Source organism: Etheostoma cragini, chromosome 4 (assembly GCF_013103735.1).
Source record: "Etheostoma cragini isolate CJK2018 chromosome 4, CSU_Ecrag_1.0, whole genome shotgun sequence".
NCBI lineage: Eukaryota > Metazoa > Chordata > Actinopteri > Perciformes > Percidae > Etheostoma > Etheostoma cragini.
Genome location: NC_048410.1, coordinates 12,234,251 through 12,257,865, shown reverse-complemented (window position 1 = coordinate 12,257,865; position 23,615 = coordinate 12,234,251). Strand labels below are relative to the sequence as shown.

The 23,615-nt window shown below is 38.4% G+C and overlaps 1 protein-coding gene across 47 annotated transcripts; it reads right to left on the bottom strand.

Annotated features, from left to right (window-relative positions):
• znf740a (zinc finger protein 740a) lies at positions 1–22,120 on the bottom strand. Of its 47 annotated transcripts, none has more exons than XM_034868577.1 (21): positions 21,819–22,116; positions 17,803–17,965; positions 17,434–17,637; positions 16,790–16,936; positions 15,997–16,117; positions 15,670–15,753; positions 13,443–13,556; positions 11,431–11,514; positions 10,848–10,931; positions 10,279–10,362; positions 9,886–9,969; positions 9,060–9,143; positions 7,817–7,900; positions 7,376–7,459; positions 6,907–6,990; positions 6,392–6,475; positions 5,614–5,697; positions 5,113–5,196; positions 3,802–3,885; positions 3,268–3,386; positions 1–3,049 (listed from the first exon to the last, which is right to left on the bottom strand). In XM_034868577.1, the coding sequence occupies exons 2-21, from the start codon at positions 17,845–17,847 to the stop codon at positions 2,876–2,878; spliced, it is 2,016 nt and encodes a 671-aa protein (XP_034724468.1). In that variant the 5' UTR covers positions 17,848–17,965; positions 21,819–22,116; the 3' UTR covers positions 1–2,875. The 47 variants fall into 47 exon arrangements, with proteins under 47 accessions (XP_034724468.1, XP_034724518.1, XP_034724470.1 ...); XM_034868579.1 differs by having other exon boundaries at positions 2,862–3,049; positions 13,473–13,556; XM_034868580.1 differs by having other exon boundaries at positions 2,862–3,049; positions 16,820–16,936.
• Positions 22,121–23,615: the final 1,495 nt, after the last annotated feature.

The following is a 23,615-nucleotide window of genomic DNA, read 5'->3' as shown; positions in this document are numbered from 1 at the left end:
TTTTTTTTAGGAAGTTATTCTTATGCACTCATTTTCCTACACAAAATAATCAATATCAAGATCCTATTTTAACTGAGGACCATAACTCTGCATGCAAGACTAATAAAGAAAACAACTAATCTGTGATAGCTACTGTTATGCTGTTCATCTAATACCATTATCAATATAATTTACTACAAATACCAGGGACTGCGTATAAGAAAGAAAACATTTTCTTGTGGTACTACTGCCTCTAAATTACCGAACATACTGGGCTCTCATCTGTCCTGATCCAAATGGTTCTGTCCACCTTCTGTGTCAAGTTGAGGAGAAATAGGCTTGGTCTAAAACCTAAAATCTAGCACAGTCTGAAGGAAAAAATATCCATCTGTCTTTTTTTTCCTTTCACTCCAGTGTTTACAATTTCATCAGAATAAAAAAAGGTCCTCGAAACAATCAAAATGTTATGAGAAATTCTCAGACAAATAAATCCTCTGATCTGAATTCTAAAAACTATAAAAGACAAAAAGGTATTAACAAGTGACGTCAACTATTGCCCTTCAGCCATTTCAGTACGTGCTCGCACCAGCAGTAACCCTTCTACATTTGGAATAGTGTTTCCAGAGCAAATTAATGTATTTCTTAAACTTTGCACCTTTGCTGCCACTGGGTTTTACTTTATCTCATCAAAACACAAACTGAATCCCATCTCTGTACACACTTAAACCGTTGCACAATTTTGTCTTGATATCAATGGACCTTTCCTTTCCTAATTTTCCCAATAATACTTTTGGTAAAATATTACTGAACTCAGTAATCTGCTCCTCACTTGTATCAAACACAAACATCTGTTCATCCTAGAAATTAGACACCAGATATCATCCAGTTTACCTGGACTTTTTAAATAAAAATACAAAAAAAAAAAAAAAACACGTTCTCTCGTCCTCTGAAATCAACCATGATGGGTTTTGTTACTTGCTCTGACACCAAAGAGCAGTTGTAATGTCTAGATATGTACAGCCAAATCCTCTCACCCCAGAAACTTGTTCCAACAGGCAGCATAGTGGTCAACCGGCTCTCTGCTCTCTGACCTTCAAAGACTTTCACACAATACGATCAAAGTTCATATGTAAAAGAAATTGTTACAGTATCATTTAGTACTACAATGATTATTTGTGTATCAGCACTTACTTAAGGCTAAACCCAAGGACATGACAGACATCCATTATTACACACCAACCACATAATATTTGGATAAAAAAGGCAATTGTTAGTGTGTAGTAGAGTCAAGCAAGTGTTGATTCTGCTATGGCGTGCGACCAGCCAAAGCACTGCAGTGGGAAACGATTTAGCACTAGACTTCTCACAAGGACTGTCAACCTGCCGGGGGGGGCTTCACATACTGTGTTACACTGTAATCAGCAACAATGACCCAAAATATTCATCATCATCATGAAAAGACAACCTCTCTTGACAGGAGAACACATTAGTCTGTTTTAACGCCATCGAAGCCATCAACATTCTGTTACCGAACAGATTTAGGAAAAATAGAGAGAGAAAAAAAGAAGAAAACATGATGAAAGGCTGTCTTGTCTTAAATACATCTGATCCACAATAATAAACTGTTGAGAAAAAAGGCAAATGAAAAAAAATAATAAGATACACACTAAGGCCACAAGATTGTGTATACCCCCCGATAATCTCACACTGAGAATATCTGTACAAACAACATAATGGGACTTCAAGTGGCCAACCTGTACCATTTTAGACCAGAAACTATGGACAGAGACAGGAGAGACACTTTTCTGTTACGTACTGGGGAGCTCTGCATGTACGTATGTATATACACACACACACACACACACACTATAACTCTCGATAAATGTTGGAGAACTTGCCAAGGATCAGCACAGAACAGGAGATCCACAGGTGGTGCTCCTGTGACCCAGCCTTCATGTCGTACACAGAGCCAGTCAACTGAAGGCTGCCCCTCTCATCATCCACTTTGTGAAAGTCCTGGTTTACAGTTATAAAGCGCTGTCTGATGTTACTTTTTTTTCTTCTTTTTTTTTTTTTTTTTTAAATAAAACATACAAGTTACTCAGGTTTCCTTATGATTTCACTGAAACGATGGAAGAACCCATTTCTAATTGAGTTTATTTTGGGCCCATTTTGTACACAAAAACGATCACCACTTAAGTCCAATAGGTAAACAATAATAAACATTTTCAATTATTTACACAAAGTAATCAATAAAATTGTACCTCCTCAGTTGATAAAGTCAGGGAAATCCTAGTTTGAATTATATTTAGACCAGATACTGCTTTCATTGAAATGTGATGCTTAGCACTACGTTAGGGACAATGGAAAGCAGGCTCTGGCCTCCATGAGATGTCCTTGCTTCACCTGGAAGGAAAGTTCAGTTTTATTAATTTTGACCTAAGTGAGAATCTTTTTGAGTCAAAATGGGCCACATGACAAACATTTAGAAAGAAGCTCTAATGCTTTTCTCTCCCCACCTCATCCCATTTTGTTGCTAACACATCAGGATAAACAAACCCAGAGCCCTTCCCGAGTACCACCAAATGCAGATATATTTGAACAATAAAAACCTTTTTTTTTTCTTCAGAAATCAAATAGATTAAGTACAAAACAGGACCACTGTTCATCACAGAAAAGTCTTGTCTTTTAAAAAAAACACAGGAAGGTAAAGGAAACAGTAAAAAGTCAACAAAACAAAAAACACAAATGTCCCTCTGTCGTTAGTTATCCCAAGACTAGAGCTGCAAGATCAGTCTGTGCTAGAGAGTGGCCCTCCGCACAGAGCTGTGAAGAAGAAACCTTGTGGCTTGTCCCGTCTTGGCGGTGTTGTTGTGGATGTACGGAAGGTGGAATGTCAAACCGCCAGTCGGCCTGGAGGGGGGTGCAGGGGACTCCAGGTTTGGGGTGCGGGTGGGGGTTCTTGGGGGTATGGGCGTGGTTCGCAGCATGGCTGGTTCTCTACTTTGGCTACGCCGCGACCCTGACACAACCGCCGATGCCGCAATAGCCGGTCTGTCCGTGAAAAGTTCTTCAAAGCACACAAATTGGACCTTAGTTAGTAATTTTGAATAATTAGTGATTCAAGCGCTGTGTGTGTGTGTGTGTGTATCATCACACTATTTTAAAGAATCAAGAAATCAATCTTCATGTTCCTTCCAAATGTGACAAAAAAATGAATTAAAACAAAACATGAGTAGCATAAGTATAACATTTGGATAACTTTGCTTTGTTTACGTTTGTGCATACCTGCTGGCACCGTTCACACTGGTAAGGCTTCTCCCCACTATGGACACGCTTGTGTCTCTCAAGGTGGTAACGCTGGATAAACCTCATATCACACATGTCACAAGCAAATGGCTTCTCTCCTGAAAGAGCACACAAATACACAGTCAATGAATCAATTTTAGCGTCTCGTACAAACAAACTGTTTTCACGTACTAATCTTTATTTGCAAACTCTATTTCCAACACTTACAAAACGTTGGGGGGGAAATTGCCCTATCAGTAAATTTCAACAGTGTGGTTTCAGCACCTGAAAATAGATATTCTAAAAAGGCCTTGTCATCAACTCATTATGTGTAGATCAGAGTGGAATTTTGTGTTTTCATGGCCCAGATCTACGCAACATAGTGGCCCCAAAAAACTGGGGCAAGTATTTTGAGGCTGGTTCAACATCCCATCAAATGACTTGACAATCCAAACTCGAGTTTGTTGTGATCCCGTTCTGTTGGAAGCGCAAGAGCCTTTCTCAGTAACAAGGGTACGGTAAAGGAACGCATACCCGTATGAGTGAGGCTGTGTCTCTCCAGGTGGTTACGCTGAATAAACCTCATGTCACACATGGAACAAGCATACGGCTTCACCCCTACACACACAGAGCAATACATTAGCCCTACCACCCACAAGTGCAAGAAATACAACTTTCAAGCTCAAGCTAGCACTACCACTAAAATATTAACAGAGGTAATAGCTCATTTCTTTGTATGTAATGTGCATTTCCCTTTTATTCTTTTTAGAAAATATGTTGAAATATTCAGACATGCAACTAAGACCGTTAGTTAAACTGTGAATAAAGTTAAGTCAGATTTTAACATAACATTGAGTTAGACATGTCTGGTTTGTCAGCGAAAAAACACCAAAATCGGTCACATTTATTCCATGTATGCTTTGTCTGAATAAACATCAGTAGCATCCTCCCTTGACACCACAACTACTTCAGCATCTTCTGAACTTCCAGCTATAAAGACTTTGTTTACACCACAAAAATACTAAATAAGCAGTAATTATTAAACATTTTGAGGTTGAATTTGAACCAAATGTTATGTTTCCTAAAGCCATCATCTACTTTTAAGGGTAAACAAAGGTTATCTTTTTTTTTCTCAAAAGACTTCTGACGCAATCAAATGCTAACATAGATACAAAATAAATATTTGAGAGTTCTGTCTCGATAACTATCAGGTTGACTTCTAAGTGACACATAAAATGTTTTAGTAAGGTTATTATTCGGATTTAAAAGAACTGTGGATTTGTTTAATTTTGCGCTTTTCAATTATGCTTATTGACTTTTGAGAGCAAAGCGTTGACCTATTGCTCTTCAGTATCTATGACAAAAAGACAGGATATTTATTTTCTCACCTTTCAACCAAAAAGAATCACAAAAAAACATTGACAATATCTGCCTAGAATGGCAACTAGAACTTCATAAGAAGCAGAATTCCCAACTGGAATTGTAGTCTGTATCATTTAAACATGTAACTCTTGCTAAAAGACAATCTACTCAATCCTTTTGCATCCACATTATAGTTCTTGAATTGCCCCGCAGTATTACTGGTATACGTAGTACACATTGTGTAAAAAATCAATCATCAATTCTGGAGGGCAATGTTCAATTTTTAGGCCAAGTAAAGGTAATGTAAGATAAAGACTAAATACTAGTAACTGAAACCTACTAAAAATCCTATTAACTGCAGCTAACCTGAGCACCTACAAACTAAACACATGCTCTGACTATATGTGTAACCCTCATAAAAGCACTTTAAAGAGTAAATGGTGATCTAAATAATGTGGGAAGGGCAGGTGCACGGACCCATACCCGTATGAGTGAGGCTGTGTCTCGCCAGGTGGTAGCGCTGAACAAACCTCATGTCACACATGGTGCAAGCAAAAGGTTTCACACCTAAATGCAGAGCATCAATATATTATTTTCACACAATCAATCAGTGCTGTATTTTAAACATCCATTTACAATTGATGGGTTGTTAACCACTTTTCACTTGCTTTGGGAAATTTTCCTAAAAAGAATGCATTTTGAATTTATTTTTTCTCCAAATCCAATAAAGAATACATCAAACTGTCAAATTTCAAATCCACAACTAAACACATCACATGAGCTGATGATGTCACAGTCCTCTATTTATATGTAGAGACTTGCTTTAATGTTGCATAACACACAAAATCCAAGATAGACTTGATCAAGACAAATGTACAACTAGTTACTTTTACAGAATATTAATAGTAATTGCCAGCTGACCCTTTAACGTAATGTAGTTACAGTCTGATCTCAGTGACATGGGTAAGGTGGGCGGACGCATACCCATATGAGTGAGGCTGTGTCTCGCCAGGTGGTAGCGCTGAAAAAACCTCTTGTCACACATGGTGCAAGCATAAGGTTTCACACCTAAATGCAAAGTAGCAATATTATATTACCTCAAATTCCATTATTTACGAATAAATACTTTAGCTATTGGTTATTAACCACACATTTGCCAATTCATGCAATAACAAAAATGTCTGTTTCCATCAAGTAAGACAACTAACCATTTTAGCTAGATCACCAATCAAAATGATTTTTATTCTGAAAATTACAGTCAGTGAGCACTGCAAACAATGCCTTTACCTTTGTGTGCCTCATGTTAACAGCCTTTTGATTAAAGTAGGATGTAAATCATGCTTACGATTAAAGGAGTATTTTTCTTTATCTGTGTCTTTAAAAGTCCTTTTTTTCAATTTTAAAACATAACACCAGCATACATTTTATGCAATTGAGCAATTCACCACTAGTGATCGTGTCTATTACTTAAGAGCTGATGGAGTAAGATCATTTTCTGAAAAACTGTGGTAAGTAAAAAGGCAAACAGAGTTTTAAAAGCACAGGATGGGGCTAAATGTGTCAGTATTACTGGCTTTTACAGCCATTCTAGTTCTTCTTCTTAAAATAGTATTGCATCAATTATAATCATCATCATTCTACGTTTTACACCAGCTACTAAAATAAGAAATCTGCGTTGAAACTGTTTGCACTGCTTTGCACAGTAAAAATTATGTAAAAATGGCCTTCAAAATGTGAGAAGGGCAGGTACACTGACGCATACCCGTATGAGTGAGGCTGTGTCTCGCCAGGTGGTAACGCTGAACAAACCTCATGTCACACATGGTGCAAGCAAAAGGTTTCACACCTAAACGCAGAGCATTATGGTATTATTGTCAGACTTGGTATTTTTTTGTGTTCACAATCCATCAATAAACAATATACTTGAAACATCTATTCAGAATTGATGGGTTGTTAACCACTGTTTTTTCAAATCGTTTTGAAATGTCCTTTGTAGGAAATTTAATCTGGCTATAAAAGAATATTCCAATAAAGAATATATCAAAATGTACGAACCAAATCTCAAATCCACAACTAAACACATCACATGAGCTGATGATGTTGCAGTTCTGTAAATCTTTACACATTAAGACTTGCTTTAATGTTGTAGCACATAATGTAGGGTAGGCTTGATAAAGAAATTGTTTAAAAGAGCAACAACTACCTTAGATGGCCGACTCTGTATCTAACAATTACAGCCTAATCTCAGTGACATGGGTAAGGTGGGCGGACGCATACCCATATGAGTGAGGCTGTGTCTCGCCAGGTGGTAGCGCTGAAAAAACCTCTTGTCACACATGGTGCAAGCATAAGGTTTCACACCTAAATGCAAAGTAGCAATATTATATTACTTTGCCTCACTTTTCATTTTTTAAATCCAGGAATTAATATATACACTATTGGTTATTAACCACACAATTGCCAATTCATGCAAAAACAAATATTTTCTTCAAACTGCTTTTATCCATTTCGTAGCTTTGTAGATACCAATACACATTAAAAAAAAACTAATTAATGATATGCAGTTATCCTGCTTAACTGATAATGTCAAACATCAACAGATTACGTAACCTCGTAAAAACTTCATACTCAGTATTGACATTTCCCTTACATGTAACAGGCGTATGTCTTAAGTGAGGTAACAAAATTGAATGTCTACACTGGTTTCTAACAGTACATGTCATGGGCACGGTGCACGGACCCATACCCGTATGAGTGAGGCTGTGTCTCGCCAGGTGGTAACGCTGAAAAAACTTCATGTCACACATGGTGCAAGCATAAGGTTTCACACCTAAACGCAGAGCATCAAGAGAATTATTTTTGTGTCTCTGCAACTGGGACAAATAATATAAATCTGTAATCCCATTTCCTAAACTTCTGGACTAAATTGATATCGGTGGTTAATAACCAATGTCATTTCTCTGAAATTACTAAAAAACGGAACATTAGGCTATAATGAGATGCTTGTTTCAAAATATAAAATACCCAGAGAGGATATCAAATCCACTAACTCAACACATGAGATGATGTCATCTGCAATTACACTTGAATAATTTGTGTATAAATCCAGATATATGAGACTAGATCAATCATACAGGTGTTGAAGCATCCTAATCTTGTGACTGGGTTAAGATTGGCTGACGCATACCCATATGAGTGAGGCTGTGTCTCGCCAGGTGGTAGCGCTGAAAAAACCTCTTGTCACACATGGTGCAAGCGTACGGCTTCACCCCTATACACACAAAGTACCAACTTTAGCATAAAACACTCAACTGCCAAAAATAATCGACGTTAAACTTTACTAATTGCTTAGTAAAGTTTGGTTGCACTTATCAGCGCTTTGTTTACACTGGAAATTCCAGTAGGCTTCAAATATTGGCTATTCCAATTGAAAATTTAATTTTTTCATCTGATTTAACTTCAACTGTAACTGCTAAAGTCTAATGTGAAAATTGAAATAAAAAAAAAAATGGGGAAATTAAAGTATGTTGTGTAGAAAGCTAAACTTATTTTTAAACCTAAAATCCTAGAAAATGATGATTAAAAGTATTGAGGCAAGACCAAGGTCCCTAGTGGGAACACTCAAACTAACACTATAGCAGGTGTTTCCACGCGATGCCAATAGGTGCTTGCATTAATATATTTTCATCAGACCGCATACGGATTTCTGGAATTAGATTGTTAACGTACATACTACATTTTTGACACGCTGATCACAGAGGTTAGACAATTTTAGGCAGTTGGTAAACAACTATGCATAACACATTAAGATTGGACATTTGTTGGCAAAGCTGGTTTAACTTTAACTAAAAAACTGTTTTAGGTTAACAGAAAACTGCCCTGAAAACCAGCATATAAAACTAAGCTTTTGATTTAAGCAAAAATAAACCATTAACTCTGCGCTATCTTCAAATTTAAAAACTCTATTGTAAAACTAAACTGACAGACAACAAAACTTAAATATTCACAACAGAAGGTTATATGGTATTTCCTCCCCATCACTTTGAATGTGAAATGACATACTAATTAAGCTGGGAGAGCAGTCAGCTCTAAATTTGCACATTAGGATTTTTTTAAATGAAAAAAATAAATAAATAAGAATTTCAGCCTGAATATAAAGTCCCATTCAAATCAACTGAGACCCCAAAGTGTTTTCCCCTACAGTTTGTTTTACAAGACAGATTCAGGGTCATCATGTCATTTCATATACAAAGTGCAAGAAGAGGTTTTGTAATGCAGGCGCTTAGAATGCTCATTGTAGATGCTGCATGAAACATTAGCACTTGTCAATGCACAGACAGAAAGCAATACAAACTCGAGTTGGAAGCAGCCATGTAAACATTAATGTGGGGTGCATGCATGACTAAAGTCAAAAAAACAAAAGGACATACCCGTATGAGTAAGACTGTGTCTCTCCAGTTGGTAACGTTGTATAAACCTCATGTCACACATGGTACAAGCATACGGCTTCACCCCTAAACAGAGCACAAGAATGTTAGATGCATTGAATTACAAAACACTAATGAAGTTCATGAACACAAATATTTACAAAATGAAATGCTTTTAGCTTCTACTGCATGCTTGATTACAGAAAGAAATCCAGAGACATTACACAAAAAAGAGTTTAAGAACCTGCAGACATCAAGAGCTAAGGTGCATCACCAATTAAGGAGAAACAGGCCTTACATGTTGCAGTTTGGACCCGCGTGAGCAATTTCATCCTGCAAACAAACTGGTGATGGTGGTAAAAAAACCATTTTACATTTCATGTGAAGCTTTTTCCAAGTTTCCCCATGTTTAAGATGCACCATTTCAATATTCCAGCAGGGCAAACATTCTTGTATTTGCCAAATAAAAAAAAAAGAAAAGAAACGTAGCCTCTTTCTCTTGACATTTTAGGTTGATGCTGCATTTAAAATACTTTTTAGTGTAATGTGCCTTTCATTGGATATGCAACATAGTACACAACAATAAACATGCAATAGTACCATTACAGTGTTAATCAGAATACAAGGTAACTGACAGAGTCACTTTTTCAGTGGACAGTTTTCCAACAAAGCCTACAAATTCTATTAAACATTTTTTTTTAGAAGGGGTAATTAATTTATCAACAATGGCATAATTAAGGTATTGTATATAGAGGGACTTAACAAAAAAGTGTAGGTTGTTTATATGAAAGGTTTTAAAGTGAAAGGGGAACAAATAATTCAAGCATACCAGTATGAGTGAGGCTGTGTCTTGCCAAATGGTAACGCTGGAAGAACCTCATGTCACACATGGAGCAAGCGTATGGCTTCACCCCTAAACGCATACAGTACCAAACTTTAGAAAAGTGTTGCCATGACCCATGTAAACAAAATGTCACCTTACATACACTACTCAATGTTATGTCATTATAAGGTCAACTAGCCTCTATACATACAAGACATAAAATGTGTCATGAAAATTCAAAAAGCAAATAAATAAAACATCTACTAGTGCTTAAACTTCAAACTTTCATAAATCAAGAATTATGAGCTTTCACAGGTACTGTAGGTGATCCCCAGACACAAAGGCAAATATCTACAAACCCCGATACTGTCAAGTGAGAGGGATAAATTAAACCAATACCCGTATGGGTGAGAGTGTGTCTTGCCAGGTGGTATCTCTGGAAAAATCTCATATCACACATGGAGCAAGCATATGGCTTCACCCCTGCACACACAGAGCAAATATTCTGTAAAAACACCACAAGAAACTGAAAAGGACACACTCACTTAAATTAGCGATCCAGCCATGTCAAAAACAGTATCACCAGTACGATGCAACACTACATGCATGCGGCTAATCTGTCAACCTCAAAGAAAAGGGACCTCAAAGAAAATGTCTTACTGCTTAACTTAGTGCAGTTTTTTTTGTGAATTCAAAAAAGACTTGACTCAATTTAAGGTGTAATTTACAGACATAGTTAAGTACCAATAGAGTTAAATTGGGAAAGGCTGTCCAAAAGAGAGCCCTAAAGGGGTAAGGCCAAAACTGAAATACACTGCTCCAGCATGCCCCAATAGTTAAAATGGCTGGATGCTTGTTATTAGAAAAACTAAAAATCTGACTAAAGTTATTCTATAAACAAAGGACAGACAAACTTCAGTAAACTGGGTCTTTGGGCTGTAACATACGAAAGAAGGGCAAACCCATACCCGTGTGAGTGAGGCTGTGCCTTGCCAAGTGGTAGCGTTGGAAAAATCTCATGTCACACATGGAGCAAGCGTATGGCTTCACCCCTATACAGATAAAAAGTATGTAATTATAAACTAGACACAGAAAAAATAAGTTTCAACAAATAACAATCAACTCTTCCCTTAGAATGACTTTTCTATTGCTTCTACACATTATACCATCAGCCTGAGAAACAAATGATTGCTTTGAAGTGCATAGTTATGTGTATTGTGACCATGTCTGGGTCATTTCAATCAAACAATCTTAAAAAAACTAGGAGAAATGATGACAGTATTGCGCAGAAGAAAGTAAAGCATTCAGCAGGGGAAAAGTTGAAGTTGTGTACATTTATGTGCCCAACTGTATGCATGTATTTACATCAAGAGCTAAAAATTGTAGGTTTTATATTGTAACATACATGTCTGGATACATCTTCATGTTACTGAATGTATATATTTGAAACTGGTAGTCATTTTAGAGCCTTAATCTCTGGTTACACTGCTATGAATTGAAATGTTACAATTAACACCACTACCTAATTAGCTACGGTAAGCGGATGCATACCAGTATGAGTGAGGCTGTGTCTTGCCAGATGGTAACGTTGGAAGAACCTCATGTCACACATGGAGCAAGCGTACGGCTTCACCCCTACATACACAAAGTATCAATATGTTAGCTAAGACGTTCCTTAAGCATCAATCACAGGCATTAAATCTCTAGGAACTGGCAGACATCGATCAAGTTTCATGCCAATGGATGGTTTGTTTAACTTGTAACTAGTAAAATTGTCCTCTTTTGTAAAGAGAAACTATACATAATCTGTAGTACAATATAAAACAAAAGCAGCAACAGTTTATAAGCCAAGCAAATTTAAAACAAGACACACGGGTCAGCCACAACATAACTAACGTCTGAGACGGTGATCACACTGGCCAGCTAAAGCAGAACATTCAGCAAACTTCTCCACAATTCACTATTACGAGTTCCGACATTAGCATTGTGGTAAGCATGTTTGTTGCAACTTGTTGCAAGTCGGTTTAGCATCTATATAGGCACATTAATTCAATGTATGGTGGCATGACAGTGTTTGTTGCTTTGAAGTGTTACCACTCATGATCTGCCTCAACTTTCAAAAATTTCCAATCTGATCTCCGCCACAAATTTACAGCAAAAGCCTCTGTATAAGCAACTGTGCTACTATACAATACAAATTTTAAATTTTCAGCAATTACAGCTAAAACACATGAGTTGTGCAGCCATTAATCTGCATGTAAATTTAGTGTGGACATCAAAGGACTATTCCCATAATATACCATGGCCTAAGTTTAGCCAGCTACTTTTACTCAAACTGTTACACAATGCAAAATATTAACTCAAAGTAATTTATTTCCAAATATTAACTTTCAAATAAAGCAATTAACAACCAGATTTCTCAAAAAACTGAGTAAGACAGTCTCCTGGAAAATTCTTTGCGTCTGCAAAATTACATTTGCCCTAAATATGTTGTAACAATCACCCGCATATCTTATACTGTGGCTACGACACCATGACACTTCCTTCAAACATCCTAACCATGATGGATACACATATACATCTAGCATCTCAGGTAATAGTTGACCAACTAATGTATACTACTATGTACACAGTGTATAAACATCTAGATCCATCTTTCAGCTCTGCTTGAAAAATAAGCACCAGTCGTTAGATAATACAAAATAAGAATATAATTATTTTAATTTTGTTGAGCAGCAATGGTACAAGAGGGACGATACACTTTGAGGGGTCCACAGGAGCTATTTTAGTTCATGTCAAGTGTTTACTTACATCTATTCATACAGTGCATTACATTAAATGCCATTAAATGGCCGATTTTTGACATCAATAGCAAGCCATTCTGTGTGAGGGAGGTGTTGATTCAACCCTGCAGTAAATCAAGTGCTGACTGCATAAGTTTTTATTTTAAGTTTTTTCTCACACACACACACACACACACACACACACACACACACACACACACACACACACACACACACACACACACACACACACACACACACACACACACACACACACACACACACACACACACACACACACTATATATATATATATATATTGTCCACCCAGCTTAACAAAATATATATATATACCTTTCTTAATAGCAGGATATATTGCAGGGCTTTTTGTATTAAATTGGATTATACTGATGCATTATACTGTATATGTATTATAATTCTATGAGTTGCTGTTCCTATTTTGCTTATATATTTAATTGTATTACAGACGGATCGCTTAATATTGGGAAAGGAATAACTTTTATATAATGTGCCAAATGAAATAGACAGGACTGTTTAAACATTCGGTTGCACTAAAATAGGTCAACAGTCAATCCAATATATAAAAGGTTAATGTTGTATTTTTCTGACCAAATCCTAAGAGGTTGTTTTGGACCGGCATGTTTGCTTATGTTGTTTGTGTACTTGTAGGGTTGTTCAGACTGTATTTGTTTTCGCGCCTCTCTTGACTGAGAAATATTTATCTCATTGAGACTACCTGATTAAATAAAGTTTCTTAACTTGAACTGGGTACGGTAAATGGACGCATACCCGTATGAGTGAGTCTGTGTCTCTCCAGGTGGTAACGCTGGAAAAACCTCATGTCACACATGGAACAAGCGTACGGCTTCACCCCTACACACACAGAGCATAACAGTATTAGCTATTCAGTCTATTAAATAAGCGAAAATGTGCAAAGGAAAATCAGAAAATGTATTATATGAAAAACAGAAAGAACAGATGCAGTATTGCCACAATCAGCAACTGCTTACTCAAGCTACTGGGTCAATATTAGTTTACCATTGATGCATTTCTTTTGGTGAATACTGTGGCAGTAGTCACTGACTTTGAAAAACAATTAGGTTGGAAGTTCACTTACCCACAGTGCATACTTCTTAAACAATGAAAAACAAAGAATTTTGTGTGAAATGGTGCAAATATTCACACTATGCAAATGTTTTAAAGTCCTCAATTTTCAGTTTATATAAACAATCAAGAACATAGTCCTTTGATGTCCATGCAGTTACTTTCACTAACATAGTAATGATTACATACAGAAATTTCTGAAACAAAGAAATTGGGCATATTCCTTGCGGCCTGTGCTTTGAGGCTTTCACACTGGGGTCCACAAGTTTGAGTCCACTTTCAAGTCCACTATCAAAAAGTCTTGTTACAGTTTGTTGTAATTATTGTGCAATATAATTGATTTTTACTCAGTTGTTTCAATAATATCTAATTTAGTAATGATGCAAGACATGCACATAGAAAAGTCACAAAAATCTGAATATTCAAACAGTAGCACAATTATTATTGCATAGTGAGAACTAAATTGGTTTTTCAACAGAGAATAACATATGTTGACAAAATGAATGTTGCATTTGAGTTGCTACTACTAGTGCTTTAACGTTCAGTTTTAACCATGATGTACTTTCATTTAATTTTCATTCAACAATGTTTGAATGTTGTTTTGTTTACAAACAAACACTGTGGAGCCAAGTGGTTCTCAGGTGATAAAACTGGAACTGGGAATGACCGTGTTCCAGTACAAGTAGGAAAAACCAAGATGGACGCCTCCAGGAACCCTTTTGTTGTGCTTGCTCTACCAGCAATACTAGTTCTAGCCAGGTTAACCATTGTTCGCAATACTAGTTGTTAACAGTGCATTACCCTGTGTTTTGCACGTCTAAACACCGCAGCAACACATTCACAGAAAGAAGTAGTACAGTACCGTGTACGACAATTTAATGTGACACAAATTAGACAGAAATGATAATAAACAGTGTATTACTATAGCTTGATGCCTTCTTGGATTTAATGTCTGGGTCCGCTCCGGAACTTAAAGACTGCACACTGGAAAGATTTTCTAAAGTCAAATCCTCCCAACCAAGATGTGGCAGACTTTAAGAACAAAGCTACCACCAGTAGGCTTTGACACAAGGGCTTTTTGGATGGCCAAACAGTGTGGGGAGTCAGATGTGATCGTTATACCAACTTTAATCTAGCATTGCCCAAAAGTGCATTGTGAAATGTTGATCTGCACGTGTTTACAGAGCTTGCAGCAGACTAGCAGGATTATTAGCCTGGCTGGAGTAGTTACTCTTTAAAGTGACTACACCATGTGAAAACCAGTGTATCAAGCTGACATCTCTGCAGGACCCAACGGCATTTGTATGAACACCACAAATTCAAATGAACAAAGAACCTCCTATTTGACTCGTTAACTCGTTGACTGTTTTAACAACAGCAAAACAGATTATGCCAAACAAAGTCAAAGCATCACAGTTTAAAAAAAAGAACCTTTCTTTTGCTTTTCAACAGAATCTAAGTTTGAATTTGCAAAAAGAGATGTCCCTCCCTCCACAGACACCAGAGCTCAACTGCACTTAAAATTCTGGAGAAAAGGAGGAATGTGACTCCGACATCACTAGGATGCTAAAATATGGATTCTCAAATTATGCAAACATTTCAACTGATGCCAGTCAAAATGTATGGTATAATGGACATCCAAAAAGGAACATTTTGAAACAACAGTTTTTAATAGTGGACTCAGGACTATTGGACCGTACTGTTATTACATTGCCTTATGCATATTTTTCCTGGTGTTAGGGGGAGGGGGGAAAGGGGTGGCTTTGTTGGAAATTACTGTCCACAGACAAAATTAACCCTGAGCATCTGTCCATTGATTAAAGTGACAGACTACAGATGTAGTCTGATTTATGTAAAATGGGTACGGTTAAAGGACGCATACCCGTGTGAATGAGGCTGTGTCTCTCCAGGTGGTAACGCTGAATAAACCTCATGTCACATACGGCACAAGCATACGGCTTCTCCCCTAAATCGAAGAGCACCAATTTTAGTCAAAGTCCCCACAGATACCAGTTAGCTGTGAGGCAAAAGCTTGTACCAAACAAGGTTTTTAAGCAGGCCATTGCAAAACCTTACAGTTGCTGCACAGTCCTAGATTCATTGCAACTCAAACTTTAGGGCCGCTTTCAACAAATGATTCATCTAATCAGGCATTAAAAGCTGTTTTGGCTTATTTGTAAACCCAAGTTGTTCTAAGCAGGACCCCTACCTGTATGAATGAGGATGTGTCTCTTCAGGTGGTATCCACTTCTAAATGCTCCGTAACAGTGATCACAAATAAAGTTTTTCTGCACTTTGGATGATGGACCATTCTCATCTCCCCCCGTGCCCTAATGAGGAAATTAAGAATAATGGTTCAACATTTGTTGAACCATTGCCAGTTGAACAGTGCACTAATAATACAAACAGATACAGTGCATTTAACCACAAATACAATGGTGTAGTTAAAATGTCAAACATACCCACCCACAACTGGTCAGAACTTGATGATACCCTAAAATTCTTGTGAAATGTCAATATCTGTAAGGCCTAAGATTGATATTAACTCTAAAGACTTTGCCCAAATTCCTATTATTTCATGTAAACATTTAAATGGCTTAGGATTTCTACAACCAAAATTATCTTTAGAATGTAAGTACATTATTTTCTTAGCTACATGTGATCAATATTTTAAGTGTCAAATACCCCGCAAACCCTTCTAATGGCCTAATGCCCTCATGTTACTGCTCCCCTTGTTATGCACACAACTGCAGTTATTGTGCTCGGCTCCCCTCCCCCTCTTTCCTCTCTAGAGATCCTCCACCCCCTCCACATCTTCCTGAACTCCTCCCCCCACCCCCACCCAAAGAAAATGTGCTCACAGGAAAGCTCCAAGTGAGGCACACTTGAATAAAGTTAAAGGCTTTTACAAAAACGTGTGCACACAGCTAACCTTTTAATTTTTGTAATGAGGAAAAATGAAAATGGAGACCCTTCCCTATTTAGCCACCACAGCCACTGACCTTCCCTCCCCTTCCTTCTTGTTCTCTCACTTTGCAGGGAGTAACTGATTTCCTGTTCTTTTTTTTCTGCTGCATGTCCTCATTGGCCCTCATCTCCTTCTCATCCAGAAGGCGGGGAGCTTGGAATTCACCTTCCTTCCGGATAAGCTGAAGAGACAGAAAACGTCAATTATTTCCTGATTTGCAGATCTAGAAACCTTTACAAACTGAAATCAAAACAGATCTGAATGTGACTAAGATTAAGTAATACAGGTTAAGCTCTATATTATTACCAGTGGCCAGCTGAACAAGCCAGTGTTAAATAGGGTGGGTTTGTAAATTTTGCTTCACAATTTCATTTTTCAAATCATTTCTGATGGAGGAATATTCCTATACTGTGCTATCTAGAACAAGGTTATGTACATCTGAAACAATTCAGAAAGAAAACTCGGTTGTGGAGCAACAAAGCCAACAGGATTTTGGAGCTTCTAAAGACGTAACTGTTTTCCCCTACGGGTCGGCTACATTGTAGGCACAACATATGCAGAGCGGATGCACCAATTACCAACCTTGCCACACAGACATTTTCAATTTCAGTAAAGACTCTAAGTTTACATGGTTCACAATATTGAAATCATAACAAATAACCCTAATTTCCACTCTACATTTCCGAAGTGGGTCCTAACCAGGGGTGGACAGCTCATTCCGGATGGGAGGATCATATGGCTCTGGGGAGCACGATCAGGTCCCTCTCTCTGTGGTGGTCCATGGCCAAGTGGAGCCATCATTTTTTTGGGCGGAGCAGCCATGGAGCTGGCCTGCATCAGGGCCATGCTGGAGAGGACAGCCTCGCAGCCAAGCAGCCCCGCCTGCAAAGAAAAATAATGAAGATTAACAATTTACCAACTATGTCAAACATTTTAAAACAGTCTGCAAAAAACATTTGCCAAGCTAGTCATCAACGACAACATCCTGAGTGACACAAAACTGCAAGGAAAGTTATTTCTAACCACTTTGGTGTTCTCAAAACAAACCCATTTCATATGGTCGCGGACTGAGCTGCTGGGCAGATGTGACATTGCTGTGGTGTATGTGAGCGCAGGGACAGGGGTGGGGACAAGGTCATCCAGAGATCCGTCAGTCAGGATGGTCGGGCTGGTGGGAAGCCACACCCACCTCACTCATCTAGCATTAAAACTGAGGAAGAGGAGGATGTGGATGAAACAGACAAGCATTAAATGACAACAGCATCACTCGCTGTCATTATCGTTACATATTCTATTTACTCCAGTTAGGATGTTCATTTACCACAATGGGATTTAAACATCACAAAATATTCTTCATTTGTACAAATAACGGTCAGGAGCCTGGTTTTTGTTTTTGCCAACATGGGATTAATCATACTGTATATTTACCTAGTAGCTAGGTTTTTTTCTCTTTTGGAGCTACCCTAGTTGACCATGGTAAGCAATTGATTCCATAAGTATTTACCTACAACCAAGTTGTTGCCTGGGCTACAACTGCACGTCACACCTATTTAGCTGTTGTGTGCCAATTTTGATGCCACGCCCCCCACCCTATCAGACACACGCTTGTCCTAGTGGACGGTCTTAAAAAAATAAATAAAACACTTGCGTTGGGCTTTGCACTTTGCTGCCCCTGAAGTGGAAGTTACTTGTTGCTTGCTCGCTCTACCTGGACTAGTAATGTCTCAGCATGCGTTAAGGTCATCCTCTGCACCTCGCTTGGACACAGCGGTCTCAAACGAGAGACAAAAGGCGTTTACAGGGAACGCTATCACACTTTCCTCAATTCCCTCACTGGACTAACTTTGTGGATACCACTGTGTGCATCAATAAGTAAGTCTGATAACGATGTTATGTAGTATTTATGAATGTACATTAGCAACAGTAGGCTAACTCACGAGGGTGCTCATTTATGTGTGAGCCAATATTGTGCGTCTGTTCATGTGCGCTGCAAGAGATGTTTCTGTTTATTGAATGCGTTATTCAGTGCAAATATAACCGAGAATAGAATATAATGCCTTTATTGTCATTATACACAAGTGCAGTACCTGTGCAACAAGACTAAAGCAACCCCTTATATATAAAGTATAGGTAGTGCAGGGAAAAAGGGTGGGGGTGGGGGGGGGGGGCTGGTGCAAAGTACTGAGAGCAACTATACACATAAATAAAATAGATTTGAATACACATTATGCAAACAGTAGTTAAGTATTAATAAAAAATAAATAAATATTGCATTGTAATGAAATAGTTAAGTACTAAATATTGCACTGTATGAAATTGCACAGAATTCCAGTGTCCCTTTAGGTATTATATATCAATCTTGCACAGTAGGTAGGAGAAGAAAGTCCAGGGGCAGGGGGTAGGCTGTGGAGTGAAGTGCATGTGTGAGTTCAGAGTGGTTATGGCTTTTTGGAAGATACTGTTCTTGATGTTGTTTAATCTCAGTAATGATGGTATATTAGGTTATTACAGTTGCTCTGTTAAAAGGCAAACGTCCTTACGCAGATCTAATTGAGTCTACACTTTACGGCACCGTAGTTAAGTGAAACTAGGTCAAATTGTAATTTACTAAATTCTTAATTTAATTCTGCCAATTTACTGAGGGCATTTAAATCAATGTCTGATTGTTTCTATGTTAACTGTAAGCCCATTGTGGTAGGAAAAAAAAACGTTATATTGTTAACATCGTCGACTGCTAATTGAGGGGACATTGCTCAACCCTAGGACTGAAAGACCCGCCTGCCAGCGGCATCCCTTTTCCTGGTCAGCTACAACATCAACAAAGAGATAGGTGTGTATAGATGTTGACAGTGTTTCTACATTTCTCCACGGTTGTAGGGCAGGCCATTTGATGTAGAGACATCCAACATACCAACGCACAGTCAACACATCACCCAGATGTGCCAATCAACGGGACAAGGAAAAAAACAACAGGAGACCTACTCCTTAGCCCCACTGCTTTCAGGCAGCCTTTAGACGCAAGAGCACAAAGGGATAAACAATTACAGAAGCAATTGGAATTTCTATTGCCAGATAGTGAAGGTGGAATTGTAACATTCCTCCTACTGCATAAGTTTTTTAAATTTGACTTACTTTTATTTATTTTTTATTTATTTTTTACAAGATTTGATTTATTTAGTATTTTCAAATTGTATAGATGATTTTCAGTTTTATAGCAGTGGACAAAATGTTCTTGCTTGGTACAGCAAGAAGGTCTTTGAAACTTGCACAGTCTGCCTTGTACATTTTGGTTTTTTACGCTGTACCAAACTCGCCCACAAACCGTGACACAGAATCTATATGTATATAAAGAGAAAGTATAAACAGAACTATAACTTCTGTGTACCATTACACCCTACTGATAACAGCTGATTATAGCTTTGGTACACTGTTGTAAAAACTATACATATACCATTCTGAATACATGACCATGGAAACAGATAAAAGAACAAGCAAACGTTGCTTTCAGTAAATCAGTAAGTGGAACCAAAAAGCACATTTCTTCTTAAAATAAATGTAATGACAAGAGGGGACTTCACAGAAACGTAGGGGGAGGAAATATATCTACAGCCATGCTAGACAAACTATAGTTATTGTATTTTTTTAATTGAAAATATTCTTAAATGTAAGATCTTTTGGCACGTTAAAATATCAACCTTATGCATTAAAAAATGATATACAAAGTCATGAGACTAGAAAGTTTTAGCTTTGAAAGAACACAGAATGCAGCAAAGAATAGTAATAAAGTAAATAATGCTAGGGGAGGAGTTATAATTTAAAAAAAAGCTGTAAGTCTGTTTCTGTTTTCATTAAAGTTGGAGAAAAGCACTCATACATTAAAAAATAGTAAATATTTTACCTTGTAACAGTTAAACTTTGAAAGCATAGAAACACAGAGTATAGGTCTAGTACCTAAGTAAAATATCTATGCGAAGTGGTTGTTATTCCACATTTACCGTAGAAAAGGAATGCAAAAGCTAACAGGTATTAACTGGGCTGTAAAATATAACCATAACGTTATATACGTATATTCGAGCAAGGTATTGGTCTGCACCCGTGCTAAAGTAACAGTGAAGCGTACATTTTGGTTGGGTTTTAACAAGTAAGATAAGAGGAGACCGTCACTTTAACACGTTACTCAAACAAACACTGCTGTCTTGTGATGGTTTTTCCAATGTTAAACGTTACATTTGGTCGCCGTTTGTTCTTTTCTCCAAAGATGGCACAAGTTAACGAGAACGCTTGTGTGCCATCATATAGCTAGCTAGCTAGGTTAACGATAGTCAGATAAAGGCAGGATTTACTTTACGCTACGGTGCAATTAGCTAGCCAGCTAGCTAATGCTGCTAAGAAAATAGACAGCTAGCGTAACGCTAGCATTGGCTAACGCTAATTTAAAGACATCAAGGCCACGTCGTACAGTTAGCTAGATTTCATTGGCTGTTCTTGTGTTGATTTCCAGTAAGGGAAATGCCTATGGCATAATGTTGCTTTCAACAAAAAAAAATATTATTTTAGCACCAACTGAGCTGGCCTTCGAACTACCACCATAACCTTACGTTAGTTTTGCTGATGTTGAACAAGCTAGCTAATATTAGCTAGCGTTAGCTGCTTGCTGGCGCCCTCGCCCACTGAAATGTTAGCTAGTAACGGTAATCTAACATTTGTTTTAGCCCACCTCGTCATCGGTTTGATTTAGTAGTATATTAGTGTAACTATCGTGCATATTGGATCAATACATCTTTTCACAAGATAATACTATAAGACACAAACTCAACTGGTTCAAGACAAGATTGAGCGATAAAGACATTCGTGATGGCCGTCGTTGCAGCGACTCCCCCTCCCGATGATTAAGCTAACGTTTGTTAGCCTGCTAGCAATGGCCAACATTGACGCTGTAATATGAGGTTAATCCTTTTGCTGCCATCTCCGAGCATGATTGTTCACAAATGAAAGAACAGACCATTGAATGCACAGCCAAAATACACCGAGCACCGAAGAAAAAATTACAAATATGTAACTACCTTTCAGCTTCACTCGCCCGACGTTTTCAAGACCGTCTAGTTTACAAACACAGGAAACGCCACAGGATGTAACCCTCTCTCTCCCCCACACAGCAGCAAAGCTTTCTCAAGCGAAGAGAAAAGGGTCATCTTCTTCGACCAGCTCCCAGTGAATAGAGAGCGTTGGTTTAAGTGCGGAATAAATCTGTTTGTTAATGCATTTGTATATTGTTGTGATGATTTTACATCTTTAAATGTTGTTATGGGGTAGCTGGCGTGTCTGTAGCAGATTCAGACTACGACTGAAAAGACGCAGATAGAAAAGAGTGGACACTAAAAATGACCATGTTGTGGTAGTTTTAGTGGCTCAATTCGCGGCCCCTTTGCCCTGGTTGTCTAAAGTGATCCTCGGGCCGAATAAAAAATGATTATTAATACAATATGACTGTCGCTGAATCTTTAAATCTTAAAAAAATCTATGATAGCTCTCCTTTAAACGTAGGGTGACGTCATTGTCAGACATTGGCCTATAATACTGATAAATATCGATGGTCATAGATAAAATCTGTGGTGTAAGTATTGGTTTATTTTATTCAAGTTAGCTGCACATATGCACTTTTCCTTTTTTTTGCTTGTAGAGTTGCAGCTGAAACTAATCAGGTAAGCTATTAGGTTAGGGTTATGCTATCTATCTATCTGTCTATATAATTGCATAGTGTAGTTGGTTCTCCCATATAATAGCCTATGGAAATATAATGAGTTCATATCCTTAAAGGTGCCCTGCCAAATGTATTTCATTACTTTGTGGTAATGTCTGAAGTTCTACCATCGACTCTGTAACATTTTATGTGGAAAAATATATTGGTTTCCTTTTTTCAAGCCATAGCGTGGTATTAGATTAGATTAGATTAGATGATACTTTATTCATCCCACAGCGGGGAAATTCCCTTGTTACAGCAGCATGTTCTACAATGAAAGCAAACAAACAAACAAGTAAACACACAAGAAAAACAGGCAAACAATAGACAATGTGCAGTGCACCACATCAGACACACAGTGATGGAGCCTCACATACTGTGGTCTGTTGGTGAGATAGTCCGTAGTACATGCAGCTTAATGTTGGTCCACTCCGGCGCTCTCCATCTTCACTGTAAGCAGCAAAGGCCGGATGTTGTTAAAAGCATTGGAGAAGTCACAAACATGACTCTCACAGTGCTCCCGCTGTCCTCCAGGTGGAGCAGTGATCTGTGCAGCAGGTAGATCACTGCACTGTCCACCTCAATCCCAGGCTGGTAAGCAAACTGCAGGGGGTCCAGCTGTGTGCTCACCTGGGGTCGAAGGTGACGCAGGATGATCCTCTCCATAGTCTTCATCAGGTGAGAAGTCAAGGCAACAGGCCTGAAGTGGTTTGGCTCCTTGGGGTGCGGTGACTTTGGTACCGGGACCACACAGGAGGTCTTCCACAGGGCTGGGACCTTCTCCAGGCTCAGGCTCAGGTTGAAGAAGAGCCTGAAAACACCCCAGAGTTGGTCAGCACAGTCCCTGAGGAGACTTGGGCTGATGCCGTCCGGGCCCGGGGCCTTCCTTGACTTGATCTTCTTGAGTTGACTTCTCACCTGATCACCTGTTATGGAGGAGGATGACTGGGGTGTGGGGATAGAGGGAGGTGAGAGTCTCAGGGAGGGGGAGAGGGGGTTGGTGAACTGATGAGTGGGGCGAGGGGGGAGGAGCGGGCGGGTTAGCTCATTGTTGATGAGGGTTGTTGAAGATGGCAGGCTGAGGAGGGGAGGGGGAGTAGGCCAGGGGAGGTGTGAAAGA

Excerpts from the sequence above, each read along its gene's own strand:
- znf740a (XM_034868577.1), bottom strand. The coding sequence starts at position 17,847 with ATGTCACATCTGCCCAGCAGCTCAGTCCGCGACCATATGAAATGG. Across the intron at positions 16,118-16,789 it reads AAGAAGGAAGGGGAGGGAAG|GGCACGGGGGGAGATGAGAA; the intron begins GTCAGTGGCTGT and ends TTTCCTCATTAG. Across the intron at positions 5,197-5,613 it reads ACACAGCCTCACTCATATGG|GTGTGAAACCTTTTGCTTGC; the intron begins GTATGCGTCCGC and ends CTCTGCATTTAG.